The sequence below is a fragment of the Enhydra lutris genome, unplaced genomic scaffold (assembly GCF_002288905.1).
Source record: "Enhydra lutris kenyoni isolate GAN:26980312 unplaced genomic scaffold, ASM228890v2 scaffoldscaffold1, whole genome shotgun sequence".
Lineage (NCBI taxonomy): Eukaryota > Metazoa > Chordata > Mammalia > Carnivora > Mustelidae > Enhydra > Enhydra lutris.
In genome coordinates, this window is record NW_019154085.1 from 87,511,954 (window position 1) to 87,539,272 (window position 27,319).

At 38.4% G+C, this 27,319-nt stretch overlaps 1 protein-coding gene across 1 annotated transcript in view; it reads right to left on the reverse strand.

Annotated features, from left to right (window-relative positions):
* Window positions 1-8,651: 8,651 nt before the first annotated feature.
* The window catches only part of LOC111143410 (Rho GTPase activating protein 15), a 607,442-nt gene continuing 588,774 nt past the window's right edge, over window positions 8,652-27,319 (reverse strand). The window contains exon 14 of the mRNA XM_022497494.1: window positions 8,652-9,025. Within this exon, the coding sequence (XP_022353202.1) occupies window positions 8,842-9,025 (184 nt within the window). The 3' untranslated portion in view covers window positions 8,652-8,841. The remainder of the gene's footprint in view (window positions 9,026-27,319) is intronic.

Sequence of the window (27,319 nt, forward strand, 5' to 3'; positions counted from 1 at the left end):
ACATGCAATTAAAACACAGGCAAGATTTGTCTTGTGAAATCTTAACATAAAAAGTAATGTGTTACTCCATTTTAACTTTTCTACTGAACTCTGTGAACTCACTAATTACTTTTCCCCCCTCTTGTCACCTTTTTGATATGACATGTATTTTATAGAGAAGATAGAAGTTTGGAATTTTTTTCTTATATCATGCGTATGATTGAGGATAACAAAATTAAACCAAGAGAAAAAAGGAATCCATTTTTCAGAAATACATTTTTTCTTTTCTTTCTTTCTTTCTTCCTTCCTTTTTTTTTTTTTTAATAAGAAATATCTGAGTACTCCAGCTTCGATTACAAAGAACCTCATAGATCATGTTCTAGGACATAACTGTTAATCTGCTTAACTAGGGCAGGTAGAAGTGGAATAACAGACCACAGATTTCACAGAGGCCAGGAGAGTGAACCGGAGTTTAGTCTCCGGGTGCTGGCAAAGGGGCTTTTATGTGATTGGCTGTGAAAAGCCTTGAAAGCCAGCCTCCGCGCAGAATGTGGAGTGTGAGGAGGGCTGTTCCATCTTCGTGATCAGTAAATTGCATAGACCCTTATTAACCTTATTGATAAGGAGCTTAGGGAAGTCCTATTCGGGCCGCAATATATTCTTTTTGTTCTCCTGTCTCTGTTTGCAATCCCAGGCGCTCTGTCTGGGTGGCCTTCAGGGGGGACCTTAAAATTCAGCAGGTCAGTGGCTGTGTCTCAAGTGAGAGCAAAGGATGGGTATGCGGAGCCAGCGTGTGCTTGGGGTCTCTGTGTCGCTGGTGCTCAGGACACCTGGAGGATGTTTGAAAATTTTGTGCTTAAAGAATCTTTTATATTGCTCCTCTTTCAATGCAGCGGGGGTCTGTAGGGATCTGGGGATTATTTTTGATACCTGTCGAAAAGAGTTATGTCTACACTGATTTTCCATCCCTCACTACTAATTAACCTTATTGTATACAGGAAACAGTCTATTTAATACCTGCATTCTTTCTGTAATGCCAAGTAAAATGAAATCCAGTGTGAAATCTAGTTAGCGTTTGCCTTTTTGAAGTCATTTTTAAGTTTCCAGTTTTAGTGACTGTGACCTCAGAGCTGATAGCTAGAAAAATGGGAGCCTGAACCAATTTTGGTTTCAATTGTGTCTTTCACTCCTTCCAACTTAAAAGCTGCCTTTCACCTGGACTTTTGCGGAGACCGAGGAGGGGGTCATCCTGAGCCAGACCGTGGTTCCCCGGAGCCTTCCCTGCTGGCCTCGGGCGGTGGTTGCAGGCTTCCCGTCAGAGCCATAGGCTGGTCTCTAGTCCATTAACTCTTGTCTCCTCAGTAGCTCAACCCCTCTATCCCCTTGCTTTCAATCGGGGAGGCTCAAATTTGACACATCCTGGCAAAATTGTGCAGTGGCAATTCAGAGAGATGCTGAAGGAGAGGAAAGAGTCTGAGCCCAGGGTTAAAATGCTGAAGGAAATCCCATTGGTGGAATGTTTGCAAGGGAAAAAAAAGGTAGGGTCTAGCAATAAAGAGCAGAAATTAAACTGTGTAAAATGTCACCAAATGATGTGGAAAAATCCACACGTCCTCAAGTATGCTTCACAATATGGACTTAGAACACATTTTGCTGGTGATGTGAGAATGGTTAGTGCAAGTCCTGCTCTTCAAATGTGAGTGTGTGTGTGTGTGTGTGTCTCAAGCAAACCTGTCAGCTTAAACGGTGCCAGAGGAAAGTGAGGAGTTTTCAGGCCAATGCTTTGTATTTGCCAGATTTCTTGGCTTTTGAGATTTTCATATATTGGTCAGAAATCCTGTGCTCTGTAGAATTTATCTCCCACATAAACCTTACGTTCGGCAGTGCAGGGAAGGCGAGTGGGAGATGCTGCTGCGTGTCACAGATGTCTGGACTTTTCCAGAACTGAAGCCAGGTCGTCAGAATTTGCTGGTAGACTTGCAAGAGTTAGGTTCGTGAATCTCACTGTCTCTCTGTCATTGAGCTATGGGATAGAAGGATTTCTAGGAGACTTAGACTGCAAGAGAGTTTGTTGGAGGAATATCTGTTTGATGACCTTTTATCAGTGGGCATAAGAAGCAGGATGGACTCCGGTGATTTGAGACAGCATTTAACTTGCTGTGACTAGTCGGTGGGCAACCTGATGGCAGATCACGTTTGTATTTAGTGTGGCTTATGGTGTGGATGTTTACCTTGGTTCACTCACCCAACAAGTGTAGACTGAGCAGCCACAATGGGCTCGTGTCACCTCTCTCTCCCTCACTGGCACTCTCCTGACTGAATGGGGGAGTGTTCTCTAGAACCCAGATGATCGCTGAAGAATTTTGTGGACCCGGCATGCTTAGTTTCAAGTATAAGATAACACTCAGCTGGATAAGTCTATAAAGGATGAGTGTGTGTGTGTGTGTGTGTGTGTGTGTGTTCTTCTGCCAGGTCTCTCACCAAGACAGCTAGACATTTTCATTTTGACAACACTACTATACAGAATTATCATCTTTTTGTACAAGATGTTCTCTGTCTTCTCATCATTTGGATGATTCAGGATCACTCTCCAGCAGCAAGAGGCGCAGCGTGTCTTAATGGCTGCTCCCCTCTCGATTAAAGCTAAGAAGAAGACTGTGGGGGTCTCCTGTTTTTCATCTTGCACAGGATCTCTACGGGGCCAGACTGAATTTCAATACAATGTTAGGCAGCATGATATCATGGATGATAAAACAACATCGACAAATACAGTCCAACACGAGACAAAATGATGGAACATAGAGTAGAAGCTACCAAAAAGGCACTTCTATTTTTTGTTTTATCTTTTATTTTTTCAAACAGGTACTTTTAAAGAGGTGGGCAAGGACGCTTCCATTCTGTCTCCCCTATAATGTGGTAACATGGTAAGCACAATGTCCATAAAGCATATAGGAAGAGGAAATGGTGCGTGAATATTAAAAGTGTAATAGCAATAACATGAATGAGATTTTGCTATGACAACAAAGGTGCTCTGTATTTCTTTGGGGAAAATTAAAAATTATCTTTCTTGTTCTTTGGTGAAAATTAGTATGAAAGTGAAACTCTCTTCAGGTGTTGTAACAAGAGAGTGACCAGGTACCCCCATAAGGCATATAAATACTTCAGGTGTTTATGTGCTTATATTTCTTCAGCTCCTTTTCTTAACAGAGTGAGCATATGGTATAGTAGTAGAGGCAGTGGCCTCTGGAACCATATTATTGAGATTCAGATACTAACCTGACACTTACTAACTGCATGAAGTTGGGTAACTTCATTATTTTCCCTCTCAATTTCCTCAAGTATAAATCAGAGATAATATTAGTACCTCACTCCATAGAGCTGTGAAGATTAAATAAAACTAAATATGTTTGTATATATGTAAAGTGCAGTTCCTGGCACATAACAAACCTTCCATAAATGTTAGTTCATGAAACTAGTCTCCCCAGATCTAATTTCACTTTGTGGTCCCTGGGGGTGGTCAATGGAACAAGATTGCTCCAAAAGAAAGGAGGTAAAAATCAGAGCCAGGTGAGAGAGAAATGACCTTCTGATCATTCAGGCATCATGCCAGAAGCAGAAAGTGGTAGTGTGTATACTTTATGTGACTTGGGTATGACTTGGTCAAAATATCGTAGGGTAGTTACTGTCAAATGACCAATCATTGTCGGAATACCAGAATCTCCCCCTACTCTGTAATTCAGCCAGAAATGGGCCTGCTCTAGGAATTCTGGCTAAGAACAAATGGTGATTTGCACTTAGCAGCCATAATTAGGGTGAAGATCAAAAGTTCAGTAGGATGATGCTCCATAATATTGATTATCATATCTGCTGTCACTGTCTGAACTCAGACCTGCATTAGTAGTACTATTAAACAAACTTCAGGTCTCAAAGTTGACTATAGACTTAATATACTACCTCTGGGTATGGCATTCAAGGCTTTTTAGCGTCTGATCCCAACCTTCTCATATCTTTACTTTTTTATTTTTTAAAAATAATTTATTTATTTGACAGGGAGAGAGAGAGAGAGAGAGAGAGAGAGAGAGAGAGAGAGAAAGCACGCATGAACAGGGGGAGCAGCAGAGTGAGAGGGAGAAGCAGGCTCCCCGCTGAGCAGGGAGCCTGACACGGGACTCTATCCCAGCACCCTGGGATCATGACCTGAGCTGAAGGCAGACGTTTAACCAACTAAGCCACCCAGGTGCTCTCATCTTTAGAAGTTCACAAAGCTAACTGTTAGTCAATAAGCCAGAGATCTATCATCCACATCCATTAGAAACAACTTAGGTTTTCATGCTGTGTTACCTGTTTTCATCTCCATCACATGATCCCGTTAGACAGTCCTAAGAGGCCAGATATGGCAAGTATTCTATTTTACAGGTTGGAAAACCGAGACCCAGAAAGAATAAACAATTTGCCCAAGACCTAAAAAGCCAGTCCTCCTATGTCTGCTAGTCTCATTCTCTCTATCTCTATTTTTTTCTTTTTCTTCTCTTACATGTTGCTCTGGCTCACTCACATATCTCCACCATTTGCTTCATGCCCCACCCATTTTCTGGAAAGCAGAATTCGCAACATTGGAAGGCTTAATATGGAGTTTACAAAAATGGAGAACTGTGGGGGTACATCTGCTCAGATGTGTTTTATGAGGTGCCCTTGAAAATCAGGTTTCACATAAGTTCCTGAATTTCTGGCTTGTCATGAAAGATCTGAAGGTCTGGCAACACTGTGCCCACATTCCCACATTCCCACTGAGAAGTGGACCCTTCTGGCCAGGGTTTGAACTCGAGTTTTCCCCAGCTGCTACCAATTCATAATGCCTTAAGCCTGCTCTTCTTGACTCATTTGTATTACCCGCCTGGCCCTAGTAACATTTGAGATTGCAACCCTTGGTTTAAAAAAAGAGAAGAAAAAAATGCACCTATTTCTAAAGATAAGATGAAACATCTTAATTGAAGAAATTGTATGTGATTATTATGTTTGAAGAAGGTCTTTGTTGTTTGGTATTAAGATTCGAGTTTCCCAAGGAGAGCGTTGATATTGTTTTGGTTTTATTTTTTATTTTTGACAACAGAGCAATTTGACCCAGAACTCTTAGCGACAGTTCTTTTGGATGAAAATCTTTACAGGGCCTTTTAATTAGGAATTGACAGGGTGATTAACTTATAATTCACAAAAATAAATGTGGAAAAGAGAAGTACAGGTTAATTTCTAGCTGTGTTAAACTGTAAGGACAGCAGCATTGGCAAGTGATTGTTCCTTTTTAACAGCTTTTCTAATTTTTCTTAATTGGATCCTTTGTTTTCTAATTGGATAGGGAGAACCATCATATGGCTTTCAATTACTAGCTGTGGCGGGGTGATCCTGTCATGTGGCACACGCTAAGTCAAGTCACACTCTCAACATATAGGGTGAAATAAATACCATCTCCACAAAGTTTTTGTATTAGTGGGAAAGAGGGGCAATAGCCCATATCCTGGGTAGGTAAAGCCATGCCGGAACCGGAGGTACCCAACTAGCTTTTCCAGGGAGACTGTTTTGGACTTGTTTCCATTCTATAGACCAAGTTATCAGCTATAATATATTAAAATATTTAGTCAACATAATATAGGAATGCTCCTGAGGGCAAAATATTACATTGCATGATGGAGAATGTTAAAAAGTGTACACCCACATACATACACTCATACAAACACGTAGAGTAGAAAATGTTAATGTTCTCGAGGTATTTGGTTTCTTGTGTTCACTGGTGAATTCGGAGATTCTTTTTTTAAGAAATAAAGTTTTTCTCTCACTTTCTTATTTTACAACTCCCGCTGGGTCTCTTCTGCCTACTGCATGCATATTTTATCATGTCCTATATCTGACCCCAATAGCGTTCAGCTCCATCCTCCAAAGTTGCTAGACATGTTCTTCCTCCTGTCTTCACGGAGCTTCTCTCTTTACCTTGGAGATGGTGGGTCTTTTGTGACTCTGTTCATGCCATCCCTGCTGCCCAGTATGTCTTCTACATTTTTCTTTCGTTGATCTTACTTGACTGGTTAAAATTAGATGAAAAAGGTTACCTTCCCAATGAAACTTCTCCTGACTCACCCCAGGCACAATTTATTACTTGGTTCTCCGTCAACCACCGAACTTTGTTAATGTTTCTGCACTAGCTTCTGCTTGTTTGTTCATTCAGAATGCTTTTCGAGCATCTCTTCTGTATAGGTACCTAACCCTGGGGTGACATAGCTATTAAGGTTGCTGAGGTCCCTGATCATCTATTAATCTTTAGATGATTTTCTCTCTTACTGGACTGTGGAACTTACAGAAGGTGGGAATTTTTCTTATTTATATTAGTATATAGACTTGCACCTTAAATAAGGTGATTAAGAAGTGCTCATTTTTTTTTTTTATGTTTTCCTGATGAAGAATACTTACCAGTTTTATAAAATATAACCCCTTGGTGGGTCAACCTAGTATATCTACATTCTTGGCTTTTAAACTTGGAATAGTTGCTATTACCATAATTACAGCCTTCGGAATGTTCTGGAATCTAATGGCCTTTTGGTGTAACCCTTTTTATGCCTTTGGTGTGTGCAAGTCAGATCCTCTGATGGGCGTTTTGCCTCAGTACTGTGGAATGGTCTTGTCCCCGAGAGGAAACATAGTCTCTGATTAAATGCCCTTAGCAGGCAAGGATGGGACACAGCTGGGGTTTGAATCAGGCTAAATCCCATCAGATGGAAAATGAAGAAGCTGGTGCTTTTGAAGATTATAAATCTGGAAAGCAGCAGAGATGAGGAGCTATGAGTCCCTGCTCAAAGCAGGTAGTGCCACTTCTCTTTGGCTATTAGTGCTGCTTCTTTCTGGCTGGTGCTCCCAGAATAACTTTAAAGATGGCCACAGGAAGGGGTATGATTTAAATGTGGGGACCACTAAATCCACTCTCCCCCTTTCAAAAAGGGAAGTAATTAAAACCTTGGAGGAGATGTAATTCAAAATATGGAATGTCATGGAAATGAGGAGGACTTGAGCTAGAATGCAAGAGACTCTTTTTTCCTGTCTCCATGTTTTTCTGAAATGCGTAAGTACAACTTTACATATAAGAGCTCAAGGCTGGCAAGCCTATTAGCTCCTTGTTACCAGTGACTTTAGTTCATGGGGTTCTGCCTCATGTGACGTGCCTTGGCTTTGTGGTATGTGTATCTATCCCACTTGATGAAACCTCTCTTCGGCATTTATTGTGGTTGCTTCTCTGTTCTTGGCTAGGAGCCGACTTACTGGCGCCATTGCCAAGATGAAAACATTCAAGATGGGCAAGGTAGCTTCTTTCTCAGGCAGCTCCATGGATGTCAGAGCTGCCAGCACATCTGGCTGTCTCTTGAACAGACTCTCTCCCTGTACCATGTACCCTGTCTATGTAGACAGCCTATGTCTCTGAGCTCATTATTGCTTGAAGTGTTTGCTTTTGAATCTGTGCTTCACACATTTTATTTACATGCTTTGTTTTTCATTTTATGACCAAATCGATAACTAGACTTACTCTTTATTGCACTGGATTAATTTTATTTATTCCTTTTGAATTTGATTAAAAAGCTGTCAAACAAAAGTCTACATTTTTATCAGCAAAATACTTTCACAAAACTGGATATGAGATGTCTTCAGCTAGAACAAACTTTTCAAAAATAAAACAATATTTGGTATATTCTAGACAGTTACCCTTTTGTTTATCCATGATAACTGAAACTAACCATCAAATGGATAAAGCAATCCAAGTCTAGTCAAGTAATCCTTAGGGCATATGAAAAAAAGAGGCTTTTAAAAAAGTTTCTTCTAGATGGATTTAATGTAATTCACCAATAAAGCATCCTCAGAAGCATAATAAAAATTCTACATAAAATGACATAGCCAGGGCAGAGGAAGATATACAGTTTGATGAAGATTCAAAATGGATGCTAACATTAAAAATGAGTGGTCATGCAATTCCTGTATAATATAAGGATCAAAATTCCAAGGCACTAATTTTGTTTCTAATTTATAAGACCGTATGTTCATGGGACTGCAAATAGTGTGTGTGTGTGTGTGTATATATATATATATATATATATATATATGTTTGTGTGTATGTGTATGTGCATGTGTTTGTATATATATAAAATCTTCAGTGGCAAACGTTTTGAACTGTCATTTCTCTTCAGAAAAATTGGCATTCAACATGTTGTATTTGTAAATTTCACCATATAGCTTTGAGGATCGCTGGGCTATATTTTATATTTGCACATCCAAAAATGTTCCTGAAAGATGAAATATGTCTATTTTAGTGGAGAACCTGATTTTTTTTTTGTTCTATTTAAAAATGATTAACTTCTGACTTCTTTCTCCTTTTGTTTCTACTCCTGTGCAAGTAGGAGTACAGGCATATGCCTGAGGCAGCCAGCCAGGGTAGGGAGCAGGCTCACCTGTGTGCACACATACCCATACTGACAAAACTCACACTCACGCAATTACACATCTAATGCCTGGGAGCAGTTTTAAAGCTGTTTTTTGGGTATGTGCTGTGCTCAGCACATTATTTTATAGTGTGGAGCATGCACAGTGAATGCCTGGAAGTGCTAGAAGGAACAGCAATGAAGGGGTTAATGTAGAACACATATAGGCAAATATTGTCAACTATTTTATTCAAATGTTTGGAACTTAAACACAAAATTATCATTAAGTTTTCACAAAATGAGGCATCTGTCGCTTGAAAGGAAAAAAATATTTCAGAAATATGTTTACAGAAATGTAAAAATATTAGGCATCAAGACAGATGTGAACATATTCAGTCACTTGTCTTGTCTGTCAGTCTTCCTCTGAGCCGAAGATCTTATTGTACTCAGTTAGCATGAGCTCAGCTATCTGGTTTTGGTATACCATATGTATTGCCATGTTCCCCATTTCATCTTCAGCTCTCAGAAGGGTGGGTCCAAATACAATTCCTAGACTTTGAGTAGACATGAGGTTCTTGGAGGCTTTGGCCACAATCCTGGAGAGGGGGATGAAAAGAGAAGATTCTATGAGTTTGAAGTAAAATTGTGGCTAATTTTGATTGATAAAATTCTGTGTTCTTGAATTCTTCTTCTTTTTTCAATTTCAATTCCAGGAAAGGAAATAAGGGCAATGATTGGCTTTGGCAAAACAGAGAATGCAACACAGGCGAAACATTTTTCTAGTTCTAGAAAAACAGCAACTTTGCCATGACATTTTTAAACCTATTTATGCTTCATTGTATGAAAATAGAACCTATGACTCTGGGGAGAAGGATTCATTACCTTGTCCAACTTTTTATCCCCATAGTACCTGGACATTGTGAATGCTCAATAAATATGGAATGAAAGAATAAATAAACAACAAAAATTACTGTAGAGAGTTAGCAAGATTCGGCCTTTGAAAATATTTATAATCAATGGAAGAAATAGATGAGACATGCCTAGAATATATAAGAATCCAAACACAGTAAATAGAATAATATATGCATAGTTAAGGAAAAAAGTTGACATAGGCCCCCCAAATTAATAAGTTTTTAGTGATTGGAATGAGAAAAGTGTTTCTGACCAATGCTAACTGTATGATGTTTTGGACAGAGGGTAGGTTCTGAGATATTTAGGTGTATGGCAAAATTCTAAGTGTCTCCATTCATTTTGGACATCCCTTTTAGCTCACGCCTCAATAAAATATTGGCATCCTATAGAATTTGCACAGGAAAATGGTCCCATTGGAATCAAAGACATGTTTGCTTGTGTGAGGACTATCTGGGGAGTTGGAATACCAATGAGACATTAGGATGTTTTATCAATGGTTATGCCTTGCTTGCTTCCATACAGGATTCTTAAAAGGAAGGTAAAGTCCCATCCTAGATATTGAGACTTTTAAACAATGATGCTTATTCTTACCATTGAAGCCTACTTCATTTTATACTTCATTAGGAAGGCAAGGTTTTAGCCATGTTAAGGAAATAGGGTTAGCATATGGAAGAACAGGGTGCTAAGAATTCTAAATTCTGCATTCCACCAGACATCCAGACCCAAGGGAACTATGAGTGTAGAGAATAATAGTGAGGCAAATGAAATTTATTGCAAGGCCATGGGGTCTCCATCTCGGAGCCTACTGTGGAACATTGGAATGCTGGACTTGAGAGGAGGACCCTTTGTTTGATCCTCTAACAGAAGGGCAGGAAGACTTGCTTTATTTCCATCTCTTCATGAACCCAGATCTCTGAAGGACCACTTCTGAGACCAAGAAGCCATGACTTCTCTCTCTTGAATGAGAATGAGAAGGACCAAAGCTGTTGGTTTATGACCCTCCAAAGCACAAGTTCATGGCCAGCAAATGCCCTTGACATAATCACTAAAACACACACACACACACAAAACAAAGAAAACAAAAAACAAACAAAAAAACAAGTGTTGTTCTAAGCCATGGTATTATCTCATTTAATCCCCATAATAATCCCACAAGGTGGCTTTTGTTATTCAGCCCATTTTACAGGTGAGAAGCCTGAGGCTGAGAAAGGTGAAGTGCCTGCTGTCACACAGAGCTGAGGTATAAACCCACGGAGTCTGATTCCAGCGCCTTTGGAAACATCATTGCTGTGGTGTGTGTGTGTGTGTTAGGACTCCTATCCTTACTTACCAGGCTGGTTTTTGATTCTGCCACCTTCCTTCAGATTATAAAATCCTTCTATAGAAGGCCTGAATTTGTATACCTTATTGCAGAATTGTGATTAACAGCCTGATTCTAATAGATTATTGTGTGCAAAATATCTTTCAAATTTAGACTGAATATTCAAGATATCCTGCCTCCATTTTTCACTTTTTTCTGCTTTATAAGGAGAGCATTTGTGCCTATGAGCGTGGTTGACTTGGCTACATTCTGGAAGGGGTTCTCATATTTTAGAGTGTCAATGAGTTATCAGAGACTTTGAGCTTAAAGTTTCCTTTGGAATATAAGAAACTCTGTTGCTTTGCTATTGCATTTACCAAAAGCCTATAGAATGATTTAAACTTTCTCTTAACCTGGAGTGGGGACAAACTGAGTGAGTGAGCCTTTGCTTCACTTTACTACACCTGTTTACCTCAATTTAAGATCTCTCTTGTGCCTTTCCCAGAGCTTCTTATTATACAAGTCATTAGTAAGATTTATTGTGAAGGTAAAACATTTTTCTCCTTTGATTTTAAAATAAGACCTTTTTATGATACTCATTCATTGACTCCATCACGATTAAAAAAAAAGAAAAAACTCGTTAAAGGCAAATATGGAAGGAAAATGAAACTGATCAATAGAGTACCTATTAGGTAAAAGTCGCCTTAACAACTTTATCCAGAGCTAGCAAAGATCTAACTTGGTAAGATTTTTGTAGCACAGTGCAGGACATGGAGAAGGTAGAAACAGAAACAAGAAAGTATGAAAGAATGAAGGTTAATCACTGATGTAAGGCATCTTGGCCAATAGGGTAGAGGAAGATTAGGACCAGAGTCCAGGGAGACTGAAAGGGAAAGTGACAATGTGAAGATTAATTGAGGATTGAAGATGTATTCTCCTATTCAGTAACAGCTGTAATTTCAGTTAGTAGCAGGAACAGTGAAGTTTGGCATAGTTGGGAGACAGAATTGTATCAAACTCACACAGGTGAGGCTAAAAATCAAGGGAGACCCAAGAGCAGTCTGTTGGAGAGAGCGCCCTGGGGGCTGTCAGGAGGGTACCAGGGTAGATGCTGGGAGAGGTCTGCTTGTGGAGGAGCTTGGGTGAGGGGAAGAGGCACTCAGCTTTTCAGGGCATCCCAGAAAGTTAGAGCATATAGGCCACAGGCCACGAGGGAGGCGAAAGAAAGCTGAAGTGGGGTTACACTCATTTTCAGTTTTTCCCGAGTTCTTCATATTTTTCCTGCTCAGCCAAAGGCCTGGTCTTTGAATCCACAGTAGGACCAAATCTACAGGAGAACACCAAGACTGAGTTTAAATAGAATGGAGAGTAGGAGGCTAGAACTGCCTGTCAGAATCTACCTCAGGGAAAGAGTTCTCTATCTTAGCCAGTGGGTTATGCAAGAGGACTCTTGTAATGAATTTCTGCCAATGCATCAGTTTCCTAAATTTCCTGTGGACAAATGTTCATTTTGTGCTTTTATGCATGTGTGAATGTGGAGCATTCATTCCATCTCAAACCTGCATCCTTTCTGTCCATTTCTCTGCACATTTTCTACTTGATTTTAATAAAACTAGCTTTAACTTATGAGTGCTTTAAAATAATCTTGTTATCAGTAGATTTTACTAAACAACACATAGTTTTTTGTATTCTTGTAATATTTATATTACCGCAGGTTAAATTTCCTTAACAGCTTGGAATTTTTTCCTAATTTTGGGAAATCGAGTTACTTGTAACAACTTTCAGAAAAATCAAATGTAGTCAAGAAAGTAAGTTAATAAGACAATGTGGAAGTGTATTAAATAGAATACATGCTTTCTGATTTACTGTTAAAGAATGTGTGCTTGTGTGTGTGCATATATACATATATACACACATATGTATATATATACACACATATATATATTTCATTGGCAATTATTTTTCTGAATATCAACCAACCAGTAGTTGGTACGTTGAAATATTGAACAACTTTTCGGTTAGAAAAGATGCTGAGAATGAAGACAAATTTGGGGTAGAAATCACCATCTACCAAATTATATGATTCATGTAAATAGGCAGAAATATTCTCATATCAAGGTTTAAGTTAGGTTAGATTCCTTTCTAGTAGTGGCTAACGAAGAAGTCCAAACTGGCGTTACAAACTTCCTTATTGAAATGTGAACTTACCTATTCTCTACCTCAATAAACTGTTAAATAGTTGAATGGTTGGTTTAGGACCGCATAGGGAATCAACCACAATTTCAAAATACAGTTAGAATACTTTCCTGAAAAATTATTTAAATCTCAGAGGTTTTTTTTGTTTGGTTGGTTTGTTTTGTTTTTAACTTCAAATCAAAGGGTATCAAAAATCTCACTCTCACTGTGGGGACCAGCTGGATATTGAAAGTGCCATTATTTCTAAAGATTTGAGCTAGTAAACACATGTAGAGGAGAACGATAGGCTAGTGAAGAAAAGAAAAGCCATGCATGGAAGAAAAAAAAATCCAGTCTAGTACCAAAGATGGAAAACTCTCAAAAACAACTAAGTTATACTTCTAGTAGCTTAAAATGCAGTTAAGTTGTATTTTTGGAAGAGAGGATCTGACTCAGTAACCATGTAGATTTTCACTATGGATCTGACGATATCTTTCACTAAATTGAATTCTGCAAAACCCCCTTTCTGTGATATGATTTGCAAAGATAGTCATTGCAGAGTAAAATGAGTTTTGGAGAAAATTGTATGCCATTTTTTCTTTTTCTTGGAAATTCACAATACACAGTAGCATAATAAAGCCTCTGAAAAGTCCTGAAGAAAAAATATCCCTGCCCATCTTTGTTTGACTCATGTCTTCTCTAGCTGACTTGGATTCCATAGTTTCTCTCTTTCCCGAGAAGCATGTGTTAGGAAATGCTGGTCTAGCTTGCTCGGCTAAAGGCCTACCATGTAAGTTTGAAAATATGATGGATTTTACCCTCCCATGCCACCTGGCTTTGGAACTCTGTAGACGCTAACTCAAAGAGGTCAGATTGTGGTCATTTCTGGAAAGTTCCACCCCTCTGGTAGGGCTTAGATTTCATTAGGCCTTAAACTCCATGACAGTGTTGTAAATTTTTTTTTAATTTAAATTTTATTATTATTTTTTAAACATATATTTTTATCCCCAGGGGTACAGGTCTGTGAATCGCCAGGTTTACACATTTCAGAGCACTCACCATAGCACATACCCTCCCCAATGTCCATAACCCTACCCCCCCTCTCTCAACCCCCCTCCCCCCATCAACCCTCAGTTTGTTTTGTGAGATTAAGAGTCACTTATGGTTTGTCTCCCTCCCAATCCCATCTTGTTTCATTTACTCTTCTCCTACCCCTTAACCCCCCATGTTGCATCTTCTCTCCCTAATATCAGGGAGATCATATGATAGTTGTCTTTCTCCGATTGACTTATTTCGCTAAGCATGATACCCTCTAGTTCTATCCACGTCGTTGCGAATGGCAAGATTTCATTTCTTTTGATGGCTGCATAGTATTCCATTGAGTATATATACCACCTCTTCTTTATCCATTCATCTGTTGATGGACATCTAAGTTCTTTCCATAGTTTGGCTATTGTAGACATTGCTGCTATAAACATTCGGGTGCACGTGCCCCTTCGAATCACTACGTTTGTATCTTTAGGATAAATACCCAGCAGTGCAATTGCTGGGTCATAGGGTAGTTCTATTTTCAACATTTTGAGGAACCTCCATGCTGTTTTCCAGAGTGGTTGCACCAGCTTGCTTTCCCACCAACAGTGTAGGAGGGTTCCCCTTTCTCCGCATCCTCGCCAGCATCTGTCATTTCCTGACTTGTTCATTTTAGCCATTCTGACTGGTGTGAGGTGATATCTCATTGTGGTTTTGATTTGTATTTCCCTGATGCCGAGTGATATGGAGCATTTTTTCATGTGTCTGTTGGCCATCTGGATGTCCTCTTTGCAGAAATGTCTGTTCATGTCCTCTGCCCATTTCTTGATTGGATTATTTGTTCTTTGGGTGTTGAGTTTGCTAAGTTCTTTATAGATTTTGGACACTAGCCCTTTATCCGATATGTCATTTGCAAATATCTTCTCCCATTCTGTCAGTTGTTTTTTGGTTTTGTTAACTGTTTCCTTTGCTGTGCAAAAGCTTTTGATCTTGATAAAATCCCAATAGTTCATTGTTGCCCTTGCTTCCCTTGCCTTTGGCGATGTTCCTAGGAAGATGTTGCTACGGCTGAGGTCGAAGAGGTTGCTGCCTGTGTTCTCCTCGAGGATTTTGATGGATTCCTTTCTCACATTGAGGTCCTTCATCCATTTTGAGTCTATTTTCATGTGTGGTGTAAGGAAATGGTCCAATTTCATTTTTCTGCATGTGGCTGTCCAATTTTCCCAACACCATTTATTGAAGAGGCTGTCTTTGATCCATTGGACATTCTTTCCTGCTTTGTCAAAGATTAGTTGACCATAGAGTTGAGGGTCTATTTCTGGGCTCTCTATTCTGTTCCATTGATCTATGTGTCTGTTTTTGTGCCAGTACCATGCTGTCTTGATGATGACAGCTTTGTAATAGAGCTTGAAGTCCGGAATTGTGATGCCACCAACTTTGGCTTTCTTTTTCAATATTCCTTTGGCTATTCGAGGTCTTTTCTGGTTCCATATAAATTTTAGTATTATTTGTTCCATTTCTTTGAAAAAAATGGATGGTACTTTGATAGAAATTGCATTAAATGTGTAGATTGCTTCAGGTAGCATAGACATTTTCACAATATTTATTCTTCCAATCCAGGAGCATGGAACATTTTTCCATTTCTTTGTGTCTTCCTCAATTTCTTTCATGAGTACTTTATAGTTTTCTGTGTATAGATTCTTAGCCTCTTTGGTTAGGTTTATTCCTAGGTATCTTATAGTTTTGGGTGCAATTGTAAATGGGATTGACTCCTTAATTTCTCTTTCTTCTGTCTTGTTGTTGGTGTAGAGAAATGCAACTGATTTCTGTGCATTGATTTTATATCCTGACACTTTACTGAATTCCTGTACAAGTTCTAGCAGTTTTGGAGTGGAGTCTTTTGGGTTTTCCACATATAGTATCATATCATCTGCGAAGAGTGATAGTTTGACTTCTTCTTTGCCAATTTGGATGCCTTTAATTTCCTTTTGTTGTCTGATTGCTGAGGCTAGGACTTCTAGTACTATGTTGAATAGCAGTGGTGATAACGGACATCCCTGCCGTGTTCCTGACCTTAGCGGAAAAGCTTTCAGTTTTTCTCCATTGAGAATGATATTTGCGGTGGGTTTTTCATAGATGGCTTTGATAATATTGAGGTATGTGCCCTCTATCCCTACACTTTGAAGAGTTTTGATCAGGAAGGGATGCTGTACTTTGTCAAATGCTTTTTCAGCATCTATGGAGAGTATCATATGGTTCTTGTTCTTTCTTTTATTAATGTGTTGTATCACATTGATTGATTTGCAGATGTTGAACCAACCTTGGAGCCCTGGAATAAATCCCACTTGGTCGTGGTGAATAATCTTTTTAATGTACTGTTGAATCCTATTGGCTAGTATTTTGGCGAGAATTTTTGCATCTGTGTTCATCAAGGATATTGGTGTGTAGTTCTCTTTTTTGATGGGATCCTTGTCTGGTTTGGGGATCAAGGTGATGCTGGCCTCATAAAATGAGTTTGGAAGTTTTCCTTCCATTTCTATTTTTTGGAACAGTTTGAGGAGAATAGGAATTAGTTCTTCTTTAAATGTTTGGTAGAATTCCCCCGGGAAGCCATCTGGCCCTGGGCTTTTGTTTGTTTGGAGATTTTTGATGACTGTTTCAATCTCCTTACTGGTTATGGGTCTGTTCAGGCTTTCTGTTTCTTCCTGGTTCAGTTGTGGTAGTTTGTATGTCTCTAGGAATGCATCCATTTCTTCCAGATTGTCAAATTTGTTGGCGTAGAGTTGCTCATAGTATGTTCTTATAATTGTCTGTATTTCTTTGGTGTTCGCTGTGATCTCTCCTCTTTCATTCATGATTTTATTTATTTGGGTCCTTTCTCTTTTCTTTTTGATAAGTCTGGCCAGGGGTTTATCGATCTTATTAATTCTTTCAAAGAACCAGCTCCTAGTTTTGTTGATTTGTCCTATTGTTTTTTTGGTTTCTATTTCATTGATTTCTGCTCTGATCTTTATGATTTCTCTTCTCCTGCTGGGTTTAGGGTTTCTTTCTTGTTCTTTCTCTAGCTCTTTTAGGTGTAGGGTTAGGTTGTGTACCTGAGACCTTTCTTGTTTCTTGAGAAAGGCTTGTACCGCTATATATTTTCCTCTCAGGACTGCCTTTGTTGTGTCCCACAGATTTTGAACCGTTGTGTTTTCATTATCATTTGTTTCCATGAATTTTTTCAACTCTTCTTTAATTTCCTGGTTGACCCATTCATTCTTTAGAAGGATGCTGTTTAGTCTCCATGTATTTGGGTTCTTTCCAAATTTCCTCTTGTGATTGAGTTCTAGCTTCAGAGCATTGTGGTCTGAAAATATGCAGGGAATGATCCCAATCTTTTGATACCGGTTGAGACCTGATTTAGGACCAAGGATGTGATCTATTCTGGAGAATGTTCCATGTGCACTAGAAGAATGTGTATTCTGTTGCTTTGGGATGAAATGTTCTGAATATATCTGTGATGTCCATCTGGTCCAGTGTGTCATTTAAGGCCTTGATTTCCTTGTTGATCTTTTGCTTGGATGATCTGTCCATTCCAGTGAGGGGAGTGTTTAAGTCCCCTACTATTATTGTATCATTGTCGATGTGTTTCTTTGATTTTGTTATTAATTGGTTTATATAGTTGGCTGCTCCCACGTTAGGGGCATAGATATTTAAAATTGTTAGATCTTCTTGTTGGACAGATCCTTTGAGTATGATATAGTGTCCTTCCTCATCTCTTGTTATAGTCTTTGGCCTAAAATCTAATTGATCTGATATAAGGATTGCCACTCCTGCTTTCTTCTGATGTCCATTAGCATGGTAAATTCTTTTCCACTCCCTCACTTTAAATCTGGAGGTGTCTTCGGGTTTAAGATGAGTTTCTTGTAGGCAACATATAGATGGGTTTTGTTTTTTTATCCATTCTGATACCCTGTGTCTTTTGATTGGGGCATTTAGCCCATTAACATTCAGGGTAACTATTGAGAGATATGAATTTAGTGCCATTGTATTGCCTGTAAGGTGACTGTTATTGTATATTGTCTCTGTTCCATTCTGATCTACTACTTTTAGGGTCTCTCTTTGCTTAGAGGACCCCTTTCAATATTTCCTGTAGAGCTGGTTTGGTGTTTGCAAATTCTTTCAGTTTTTGTTTGTCCTGGAAGCTTTTAATCTCTCCTTCTATTTTCAATGATAGCCTAGCTGGATATAGTATTCTTGGCTGCATGTTTTTCTTGTTTAGTGCTCTGAATATATCATGCCAGCTCTTTCTGGCCTTCCAGGTCTCTGTGGATAAGTCTGCTGCCAATCTAACATTTTTACCATTGTACGTTACAGACTTCTTTTCCCGGGCTGCTTTCAGGATCTTCTCTTTGTCACTAAGACTTGTAAATTTGACTATTAGGTGACGGGGTGTGGACCTATTCTTATTGATTTTGAGGGGGGTTCTCTGAACCTCCTGGATTTTGATGCTTGTTCCCTTTGCCATATTGGGGAAATTCTCTCCAATAATTCTCTCCAATATACCTTCTGCTACCCTCTCTGTTTCCTCTTCTTCTGGAATCCCAATTATTCTAATGTTGTTTCATCTTATGGTGTCACTTATCTCTCGAATTCTCCCCTCGTGGTCCAGTAGCTGTTTGTCCCTCTTTTGCTCAGCTTCTTTATTCTCTGTCATTTGGTCTTTTATATCGCTAATTCTTTCTTCTGCCTCATTTATCCTAAGCAGTGAGAGCCTCCATTTTTGATTGCACCTCATTAATAGCTTTTTTGATTTCAACTTGGTTAGATTTTAGTTCTTTTATTTCTCCAGAAAGGGCTTTTATATCTCCCGAGAGGGTTTCTCTAATATCTTCCATGCCTTTTTCGAGCCCGGCTAGAACCTTGAGAATTGTCATTCTGAACTCTTGATCTGACATATTACCAATGTCTGTATTGATTAGGTCCCTAGCCTTTGGTACTGCCTCTTGTTCTTTTTTTTGTGGTGAATTTTTCCGCCTTGTCATTTTGTCCAGATAAGAGTATATGAAGGAGCGAGTAAAATACTGGAAGGATGGCAACAACCCCAGGAAAATATGCTTTAACCAAATCAGAAGGGATCTCAAATCGTGAGGGGGGAGAAAGGGGATAAAAAGAGGTTCAGAAAGAAAAAAAAAATGAAACAAAAGAAGAAAATGAATAAAGAAAAAATATAAAAAGGAAAAATATATTAGATAAACTAGTTAAAAAACGTTAAAAAAGAAAAGGGTAAAAGTTTAAAAAATTTAGCAGAAGAAGAGGAAAAAAATTGAAAAAGGAAAAAAATAATTAACTGCAAGGCTAAAGAATCATGGGGAGAAAGCCATGAGCTCCGGCTTTGCTTTCTCTTCCTCTGGAATTCTGCTGCTCTCCTTGGTATTGAAACTGCACTCCTTCGTAGGTGAACTTGGTCCTGGCTGGGTTTCTTGTTGCTCTTCTGGGGGAGGGGCCTGTTGTAGTGATTCTCAAGTGTCTTTGCCCCCGGCGGAGTTGCACCACCCTTACCAGGGGCCAGGCTGAGTAATCTGCTCGGGTTTGCTTTCGGGAGCTTTTGTTCCCTGAGCGCTTTCCGTAGAGTTCTGGAGGACGGGAATGAAGATGGTGGCCTCCCAGTCTCCGGCCCGGAGGAGCCGAGAGCCCGGGGCCCCACTCCTCAGTGCGCCCTCAGAGAACAGCGCCCAATTACTCCCGTCACCCTGGCCTCCGGCCGCGCTCCGAGCTGACCGAGCCTGCGACCGGTTCAAGGTAACCCCGAGTTTAGAGCTCACTCCTCGGCTCTGTCTCTGTAGCTGGCTTCCCCATTCTAATACCTGTAAGCTCTGCGACACTCAGACACCCCCGATCCTTCTGTGACCCTGCGGGACCTGAGGCCACACTGACCCTGTGCGAGCTTCACCCTGGTTAAGCCTCTGGAGCGATGTGCCTCAGCGGAACAGACTTTTAAAAGTCCCGATTTTGTGCTCCGTTGCTCCGCCGCTTGCCGGGAGCCGGCCCCTCCCCCCGCGGTCTATCTTCCCGTCGCTTTGGATTCACTTCTCCGCCTGTCCTACCTTTCAGAAAGTGGTTGATTTTCTGTTTCTAGAGTTGCTGTTCTTCTTCTCTTCGATCTCCCGTTTGATTTGTAGGTGTTTGCAATCTTTAGATAAGCTATCTAGCTGATCTCCCGCTACCTGAAGTAGTCTCAGCCTGCTACTTCTCCGCCATCTTGACTCCTCTCCTCAGTGTTGTAAATTTTGAGCTACGATTTAACCTGTTTTCAGCAACAAAATGAAAGAAACTCCCCTTCTATGGCAAAACAAAGACCAAAAGGCAAAAGAACACATCTGAATGAGAAAGGTGAGAGCAAAGACATGGTTGAAAGATTAATGTACAGTGAATTGATGGATGGGTAAGGAGGTGAGAAAACATTCAGATCTTATAACAATATTTGGGAATTCCTCTGCATGGTTGTTTACTCACCATTAATTTATTCCTAGAAATCCTTACCACAGAGATTCTAAGCAACATGAAGAGCTCAAAGTCTAGTGACTGAATGCTTGACTAAAAGGAAAAAGACCTCACACTGCACTCTTTTGAAAATGGCTACTTATTAATACTGCTTAGTTTAAAATAGCCTGACAAAAATAATTAGGATTTTTAAAATTTGTTCATGAAATAGCACTTGATATACATTCACTGTAAAAGCAAGTCTAATGCTGTTAAGTAAAATTCAAGTTTATAAAATCTCGAAATGGGTAAGAATTCATTTTCTGGCCAGAGCTGAAAAAGTGATATACAGTTTACAGAACAAAAAGGAGAGGAAATGCCAGAGCTACTTTTTTTGTTGGGTCCAAATGGAAAGAGCAATGATCCATCAATTTAAGATTATTTTAGAAATAATCTATGATCCAGTGCTACAGATGTTGGACCCCAGACAAAAAAACCCTTGCAGCCTTCTGCTGGGTAAGTTTTTTCCAAAAGTGAGCTGAATTGCTAACCTGAAGAAATTTCTTAGTTGCTTTCAATCACAACCAAATGACTCAGACTGAAAGGGAACTTTACTATGAAACTCAAAATTAATGCTGAATTAAGAAGACCAAAGCATTTAATAATAGTTCACCTCCAAACAAATATACAGATGCAAACGTTCTCTTAATGTGGTGCTTTGCTGTTACCATAGTGACTTGCAAAGGAAGTTGAAAGCCACATCATTGCCTGCAGGACAACTCTCAAGTTATTGGAGGTGTATTAGAAGTGCTCCTTTCCCTATCTCTGGAATACTGTTATTTTCCAACACACATAACTTTAGGTTGGTTTAACTTGAATGGGGAAATTGTGGTGGTCAATGTTTTCTTGCCATCAGCTCACACCTGTCTTACAGAATACAGCTTAGGCTCTGACGGCGAAATGTTACTTGTGACTTTGACCACTTAAGTGAAGAGAAGCTGTTAAAAATAGAATAAATTTTCAATGTGCTTGACTTATGATTCCTATGTGCTACAACTATTTTGAGGGGATCCTTGCTAACCATAGCTTTCCTACCCTCAATTTGCACAAAGTATGCTGCTGTTTACAATGGTCTTTTTTTTTTTTCTTTCCCTTATATGACTGGGGACTAGGAAGGAATTCAATCTTCTCCCTCACAATCATGGCTGTATGTTAGAAAAAAAAATTTCAAATATTGCAAAAGCAGAAGAACTTCCACAAATGTTTTTGTATTTAACGCTAATGTGTGTTGACATGGTCATTCACTGGTAATTCAGCCATTTTTAGTATGTTAAGTTACAAATCAATTGGTTTAAACTAATTATAAAATCTTCAATTTTGTATTTAAATATTATATTATTATTTTCCAAAGCAAGTTAACCACCACCTTCTAAATGGGAATCATGGCTATATTCTGACATTTTTGCTTTTAAATAAACTTTAAAACCATGTGCATGAAGAAACAAACAAAACCGTGTGCATATAATTCTTTCAAAGCACTTTATGGAAAAGGAGATTTATATAGCAGTTCCATATTCATAGTTGACATGGCCTTACTCTTTGCAATTAGTAAATTTCTTTTTACACTGACTTCAGCACAGAAGATTGAAATACTTTCAATTAGTTACTTGTTTCATACTCATTGATTGGACATTATAGGGAATTCTCAAAGTATCTTTTAGATACATTTTTCCCCCTAGATTTTCTAGATAAAGATCTAAAGTATGTTTAAAGCAATATTCTGATCATCTAACAAGATAGGGGGACTTGATAAAGTAAAAAAAAAAAAAAAAAAAAATGAATAGCCCATGGGCTTCAAAATGACTTATTTCTAGGGGAATATGTATTCTAGAAGGTAACAATGCCATAGATAAAATGGGATATTATAGACAAAGCCCTTGCATAATAGATCATATCCAAAAGGAACACTAATGATAATTATCATTTGTTAAATATCTGTCACGTGCTCACCACTGTGCTGCAAATCTATCACAATTTTCAATGGCGGATTTAATTTATTTTTTTCTGATTATAAAGTAACATATTCTATTAGAATTTGAAAAATTTAGAAAAGTATAATAAAGAAAAAAACCCACCAGAAACCATAAGCAGTAACTCAATGTAACTATTATTCATTCATAAAAATCTATTGAGTGCCTAGTAGGTATCTATTGAGAATACTACTAGGTATCAGACATTGTTTTGGATGTCAGGGATAGTGCAATGAGTAAAATAGATAAAATCTTTGCCCATATGAAGCTTAATTTAGTGGAAGAACCAGACAACATAATACACCAATTAATATATGATGTGATTTTAGCCACTGAAGTATAAGAAAAACTGAGAAGTAGTTCTTCCACTGATCTCAGCAACATTTTAAAAAATCCTAGCCACTCAGAGTTCAAGTCCTGAGATTTTTGTTTACTTAGTATGGGTGAGGCCATCTGCCTGCAGATAATGTAGCTCTCCTATAATTCTAATGAGCAGAGATAGTGGGAAATGGGACATGTAGTTGACAGGGTACTTAGGGAGCACCCTTGAAAGAAGGAACATTTGAGCCGAGACCTGCTTAGCTGCACATACAAGGGAGGGAGAATCCCAGGTAGGGAATAGTAGGTACAAAGCCTCAGTGAGGTTGTGCTTGGTGGTTCTACAAGTAGAGAAAGGGATAGTGTGGCTGAAGACTGGGGAGTGAGGCAAAGGAGGTAGGAGATGCTGGAGTCTCATGGGCCTTGGTAAAAGTTTGGGATCTAATTCCAAGAGTGTGGGAATCCATGCTTGTGTTTTGAGTAGGAGAGTCACACTGTCAACATTTGGGTGATAGGAAGTATAAATAATTTATCTTCATAGGTATTTGAGAAGATCCTTTTTATGTAATTTGTACCCAGAATTTTTCACTTAGATCATGAGCAATTTTCATATCTTACATATGTAATACATATTATTTCCTTGTCACCTTATATGGGACAGAATGGTTGTACCATATACCCTATGATTCCTTGGCATAAGTGAAATGGATATATAAAAACATGGTTCCATGTATTCTTCCTCCACATTTTAGAGTATTTCTTTAGGCAGTGGTTCCCAACCAGGGCCAATTTTGACCCCTCGCCATTCCCACCCCAACATTTGGCAATGTTAAAGACATTTTTGATTGTCATGACTGGGTGGGGAGTTGCTACTGGCATCTAGTGGGTAGAGGCAAAGAATATTCCTAAACATTCTACAATGCACAAAATAACCCTTCATCACAAAAAATTTTCCAGCCCAAAATATCAATAGTCCTGCTGTTGAGAAACCTTGCCTTATAGTAAAATAGTGGAAATGTAACGACTAGATCAGTGGTTCTCAAACTTTGCCATTCTTGAGATTAATTTGGAAGCCATGTTAAAACACAGATGGCTGAGCTCCACCTCCAGATTTCTGATTCACCAAGTGTGGGGAGGGACTTGGGAATTTGCATTCCTTACAATTTCCCAGATGATGATACTGCTCTGCCAGGGACCACACTTTGAGGACTCACACTTGATGATTAAGTTACAGCTCTTCTTTTCTTAAAATATGATAACATGTGTGAGGGCCTACTAGTCCTGTTAACATCATCATTATCTGGTACTACTCCTTTTAAAATAGTTGCCAATTGATAGGCATTTTTCAATGGTCTGTCATTCTTTGAACTTAGGAAACTTTGAATTTAGGAAATGCGTGTGAAGTTAAAGAAAAAACGAAATTCTCTTCCACGAATAGCTCTTCGTATCTCCTGTTCCTTTTCTTATTAAGAGCATGTAATTTTGTTTGTTAGCTTAATCCATTTTACTTATCTTGTTTGACAAAACTAATGCATAGTCTTTGGAAAAAAAAGGTCCTAACAGGAATATCTAGAGTAAAAAAGTTAAAAAACCCTCCTGTTTTCTAGTCAAACTCATTATTGATGACTATAATTGATAGACGGATGTTCTTTCTGGATGTTTGTCTTTCTTTCTTTCTTTCTATCTACCTATGTATGTATGTATGTATGTATGCATGTATGTATGTATGTATGTATGTATGTATCTATCTATCATCATCTATCATCTTTATACATGTGTATTTTTCTTTTTAAAAAGAATAAAATAAAAATACATAATATGCTACAATTTGCTTTTTCCCCCTTAACTATATATCATGGGCATCTTTCCAAGTCAGTATATATAAAAATACCTCATCCTTTTTTAAAAGTTGCTACATTTCATAGTATGGAAATACCTTAATTGATTTAACCATTCCCATGCTGGTTGGATTTCAGGTTGCTTCCAATTCTTTGCCATTAGAGACAATGCCACAGTGAACATCCTTGGGTATATAGATTTGTAAGTTTTTCATGTATTAAGAAGCTTGGTATTTCATTATTTTTGTTGTACTCATATTCTCCCAATTCTTTTGTTCTTTAATTTTATTTATTTACATTTTTGTGTGTATAATCCTAGTACTATTCCTTTTGGAATTTCTATCATTGTTTTTATTATTATAAAATTCACTCATTTAAAGGGATTAGATAAATACCATAAATGTTTTCTCCTAGTTCTTAAAATAATTTTATTTTCAACCTACCCTCTAATTCATCTTAAATATATTTTAATGTGTGAAATGTGATGGTAATCTAAATTTTTTTTTTTTGTAAAAGCTAGCTAATTTCCCCCAATAATATTTGGTTGCATAAACTGCCCATTCTCCATTGATTTTTGATGTTACATTTTGAGGGCATTCTCTTTAGTCACAGACACACATTCCTAAAATATCCTACTTTGCTGATGATCTCTGTGTATATTCTGAATGAACACTGTTGCTTAAATCATTTTAACTTTATTACGTATTTGGGATATTCTGCCTATCTTTTTTTTTTCTTTTTCAGATGGGAAACAAAATTTTCAGATGAAAAGAGTAAACCTGATAAAGATTGAATAATTTGATCAAAGCCGTGTAGGAAATGGCAGAGCATAGATTAAGATGCAGATTTTTATTACTCTGGGATATGGATAGTCTTTCCACAAATAATTGAGAGTCAAGAATTTTAAGTTTGAAATCAAGGGGTTTCTTAATGGTGAGGCCTGGCGCCTGGGGAAGACGGGGAGAGAAGTGAGTTAGAGTCAACAAGAAGTCTTGTGAGACATATTATGATTTTTTAAATCACCTAATTCATATCCAAGGATGTATTTATAGAGTTGAGAAGGGTGTTTTAGGTGGAAGAAAACCAAATTAATCTGTATTACTTTTTTCTCCAGATTCAAACAGTATTTTAAACATTTGAAAACATTTGTTTCTCGTTGTGAATGGAAATACACTATTGGCAAAATAAGTTGAGACTTTCAGGTATGCTTTTGCTTAGGTGCTTTTAAAGTGGTTTTACCTATTCATATTTGACCTTGCCAGCTGTGAAAGAAGTCTTAATTTTTATGCCTCCTGAGCTCTGCTGATTTAGCAGTAGCTACTGATAATGGTAGCTGGGAAGACATTGATTTGGGGTGAAAGGCTAGCAAATATATTATATGTTGGGATTATCTTTAGAAAGGAAAACATGTTAAGACCATCATTATTCTCTATCTGAATTTGTCCATTAAGGCAGTATGTCGAAGAAACATTTTATTCAGAATATTGGGAGTTGTGCATGGACCAGCATTAATTAGGCCAACCAGAATAAGGCACCTAATTATGAAATATTAGTGGGAAATACAGAACTTAAATATTTGCCTTGTGATGTTAGATACAACTAAAAGGAATGCTATCAATATGCGAAGTCAGAATTCATCATCCTTTTAGTTTTCCTTTTCACATAGGTGAGGAGAATAGTTATTTTACTTCCCACAAAGGACGTCTGTATCAGACCTTCAGTAGTTTTCTTGAAAATTGTCTCCTTGCTTCAAAGATTCAAGAATAGCTTGAAAGAGAATGAGTTACCATTCGGGTATCATCATTCAATCTTCCATGCTTAATTTTACTTTCTGAGAAAAAAATCAGTTTTAGATACTTTTTACAGAGACTTGACTTTAGGAGAGGCACTGCGCGACCAGAGAGTACCAAGGTGACCGTGCTTACCAGTGCAGGCACTGAAGGTGTTTGATTTGGAAGAGAGAATAGTTAGTGAAGTCATGACTGAATGCAGAAAGCCATGATATGGAAGAAAAAGTCAACTTTCCTTTTGGAAATCCTTTTGGAAATCTAGTTGCTAGAAATTAGCCCAGAGACCAACTTCACCTTCACATGCATAATTCAAGTTGTGAAAACAGACCAGGCTGCTTCAAAAGAGTTATACTTATTACAGAAAATTTAGGAAAATGCAGACAAGTTGAAATAGAAAATGAAAATCCCTCATATTCCCAACCCTCAGATATCACTGCAATTAATGTTTGGTTTTGATGTTTCTGTAAGTGGATCAGAAAAATACTTTGAGCATCTGTCAAGGTTATTAAATATTCTAGACATAAAAAGGCCATGAGTCCCCCATCAGGAGGTATTTAGTGACGGTCAAGTTCTTCTATTAGATGGTAAATTGCATGACATCTAAAATGTGGTTTGGGCTCCCAGATAAAAATGAAAGAATGGACATTTTGGGAAAGTCAAACTATCATTTGAGATGAGGTAGGATAATATATAATAACTGAGGTTTCTTCCCCAGCCTTCCTTGTTCTTCTCACCTTTCTCCAAGATTCCCCAATGCTGCTGAGTAGCAGCATTTTGAGCTTAATGGAGGGATGATGCAGCAGAAAAGCAGAGAACATGCTTTGGAGTTTTGCAAGAGAGGACATGTGAATTCCAAAGACTGGATCTTTGAGTTGTCTGCAAGGACTCAGAATTTCAGCCATGGCCTAACCAGTAGATTGGAAGGCAGATGAAGAGCCAGACTACTCTGCTGCCAGACAAGAGAGAGAGATTCTCTGGACTAGAAGAAGGAGAGTTAGAGAGAAAAGAGCTGAGACTTTGGTGAGGTCTCACA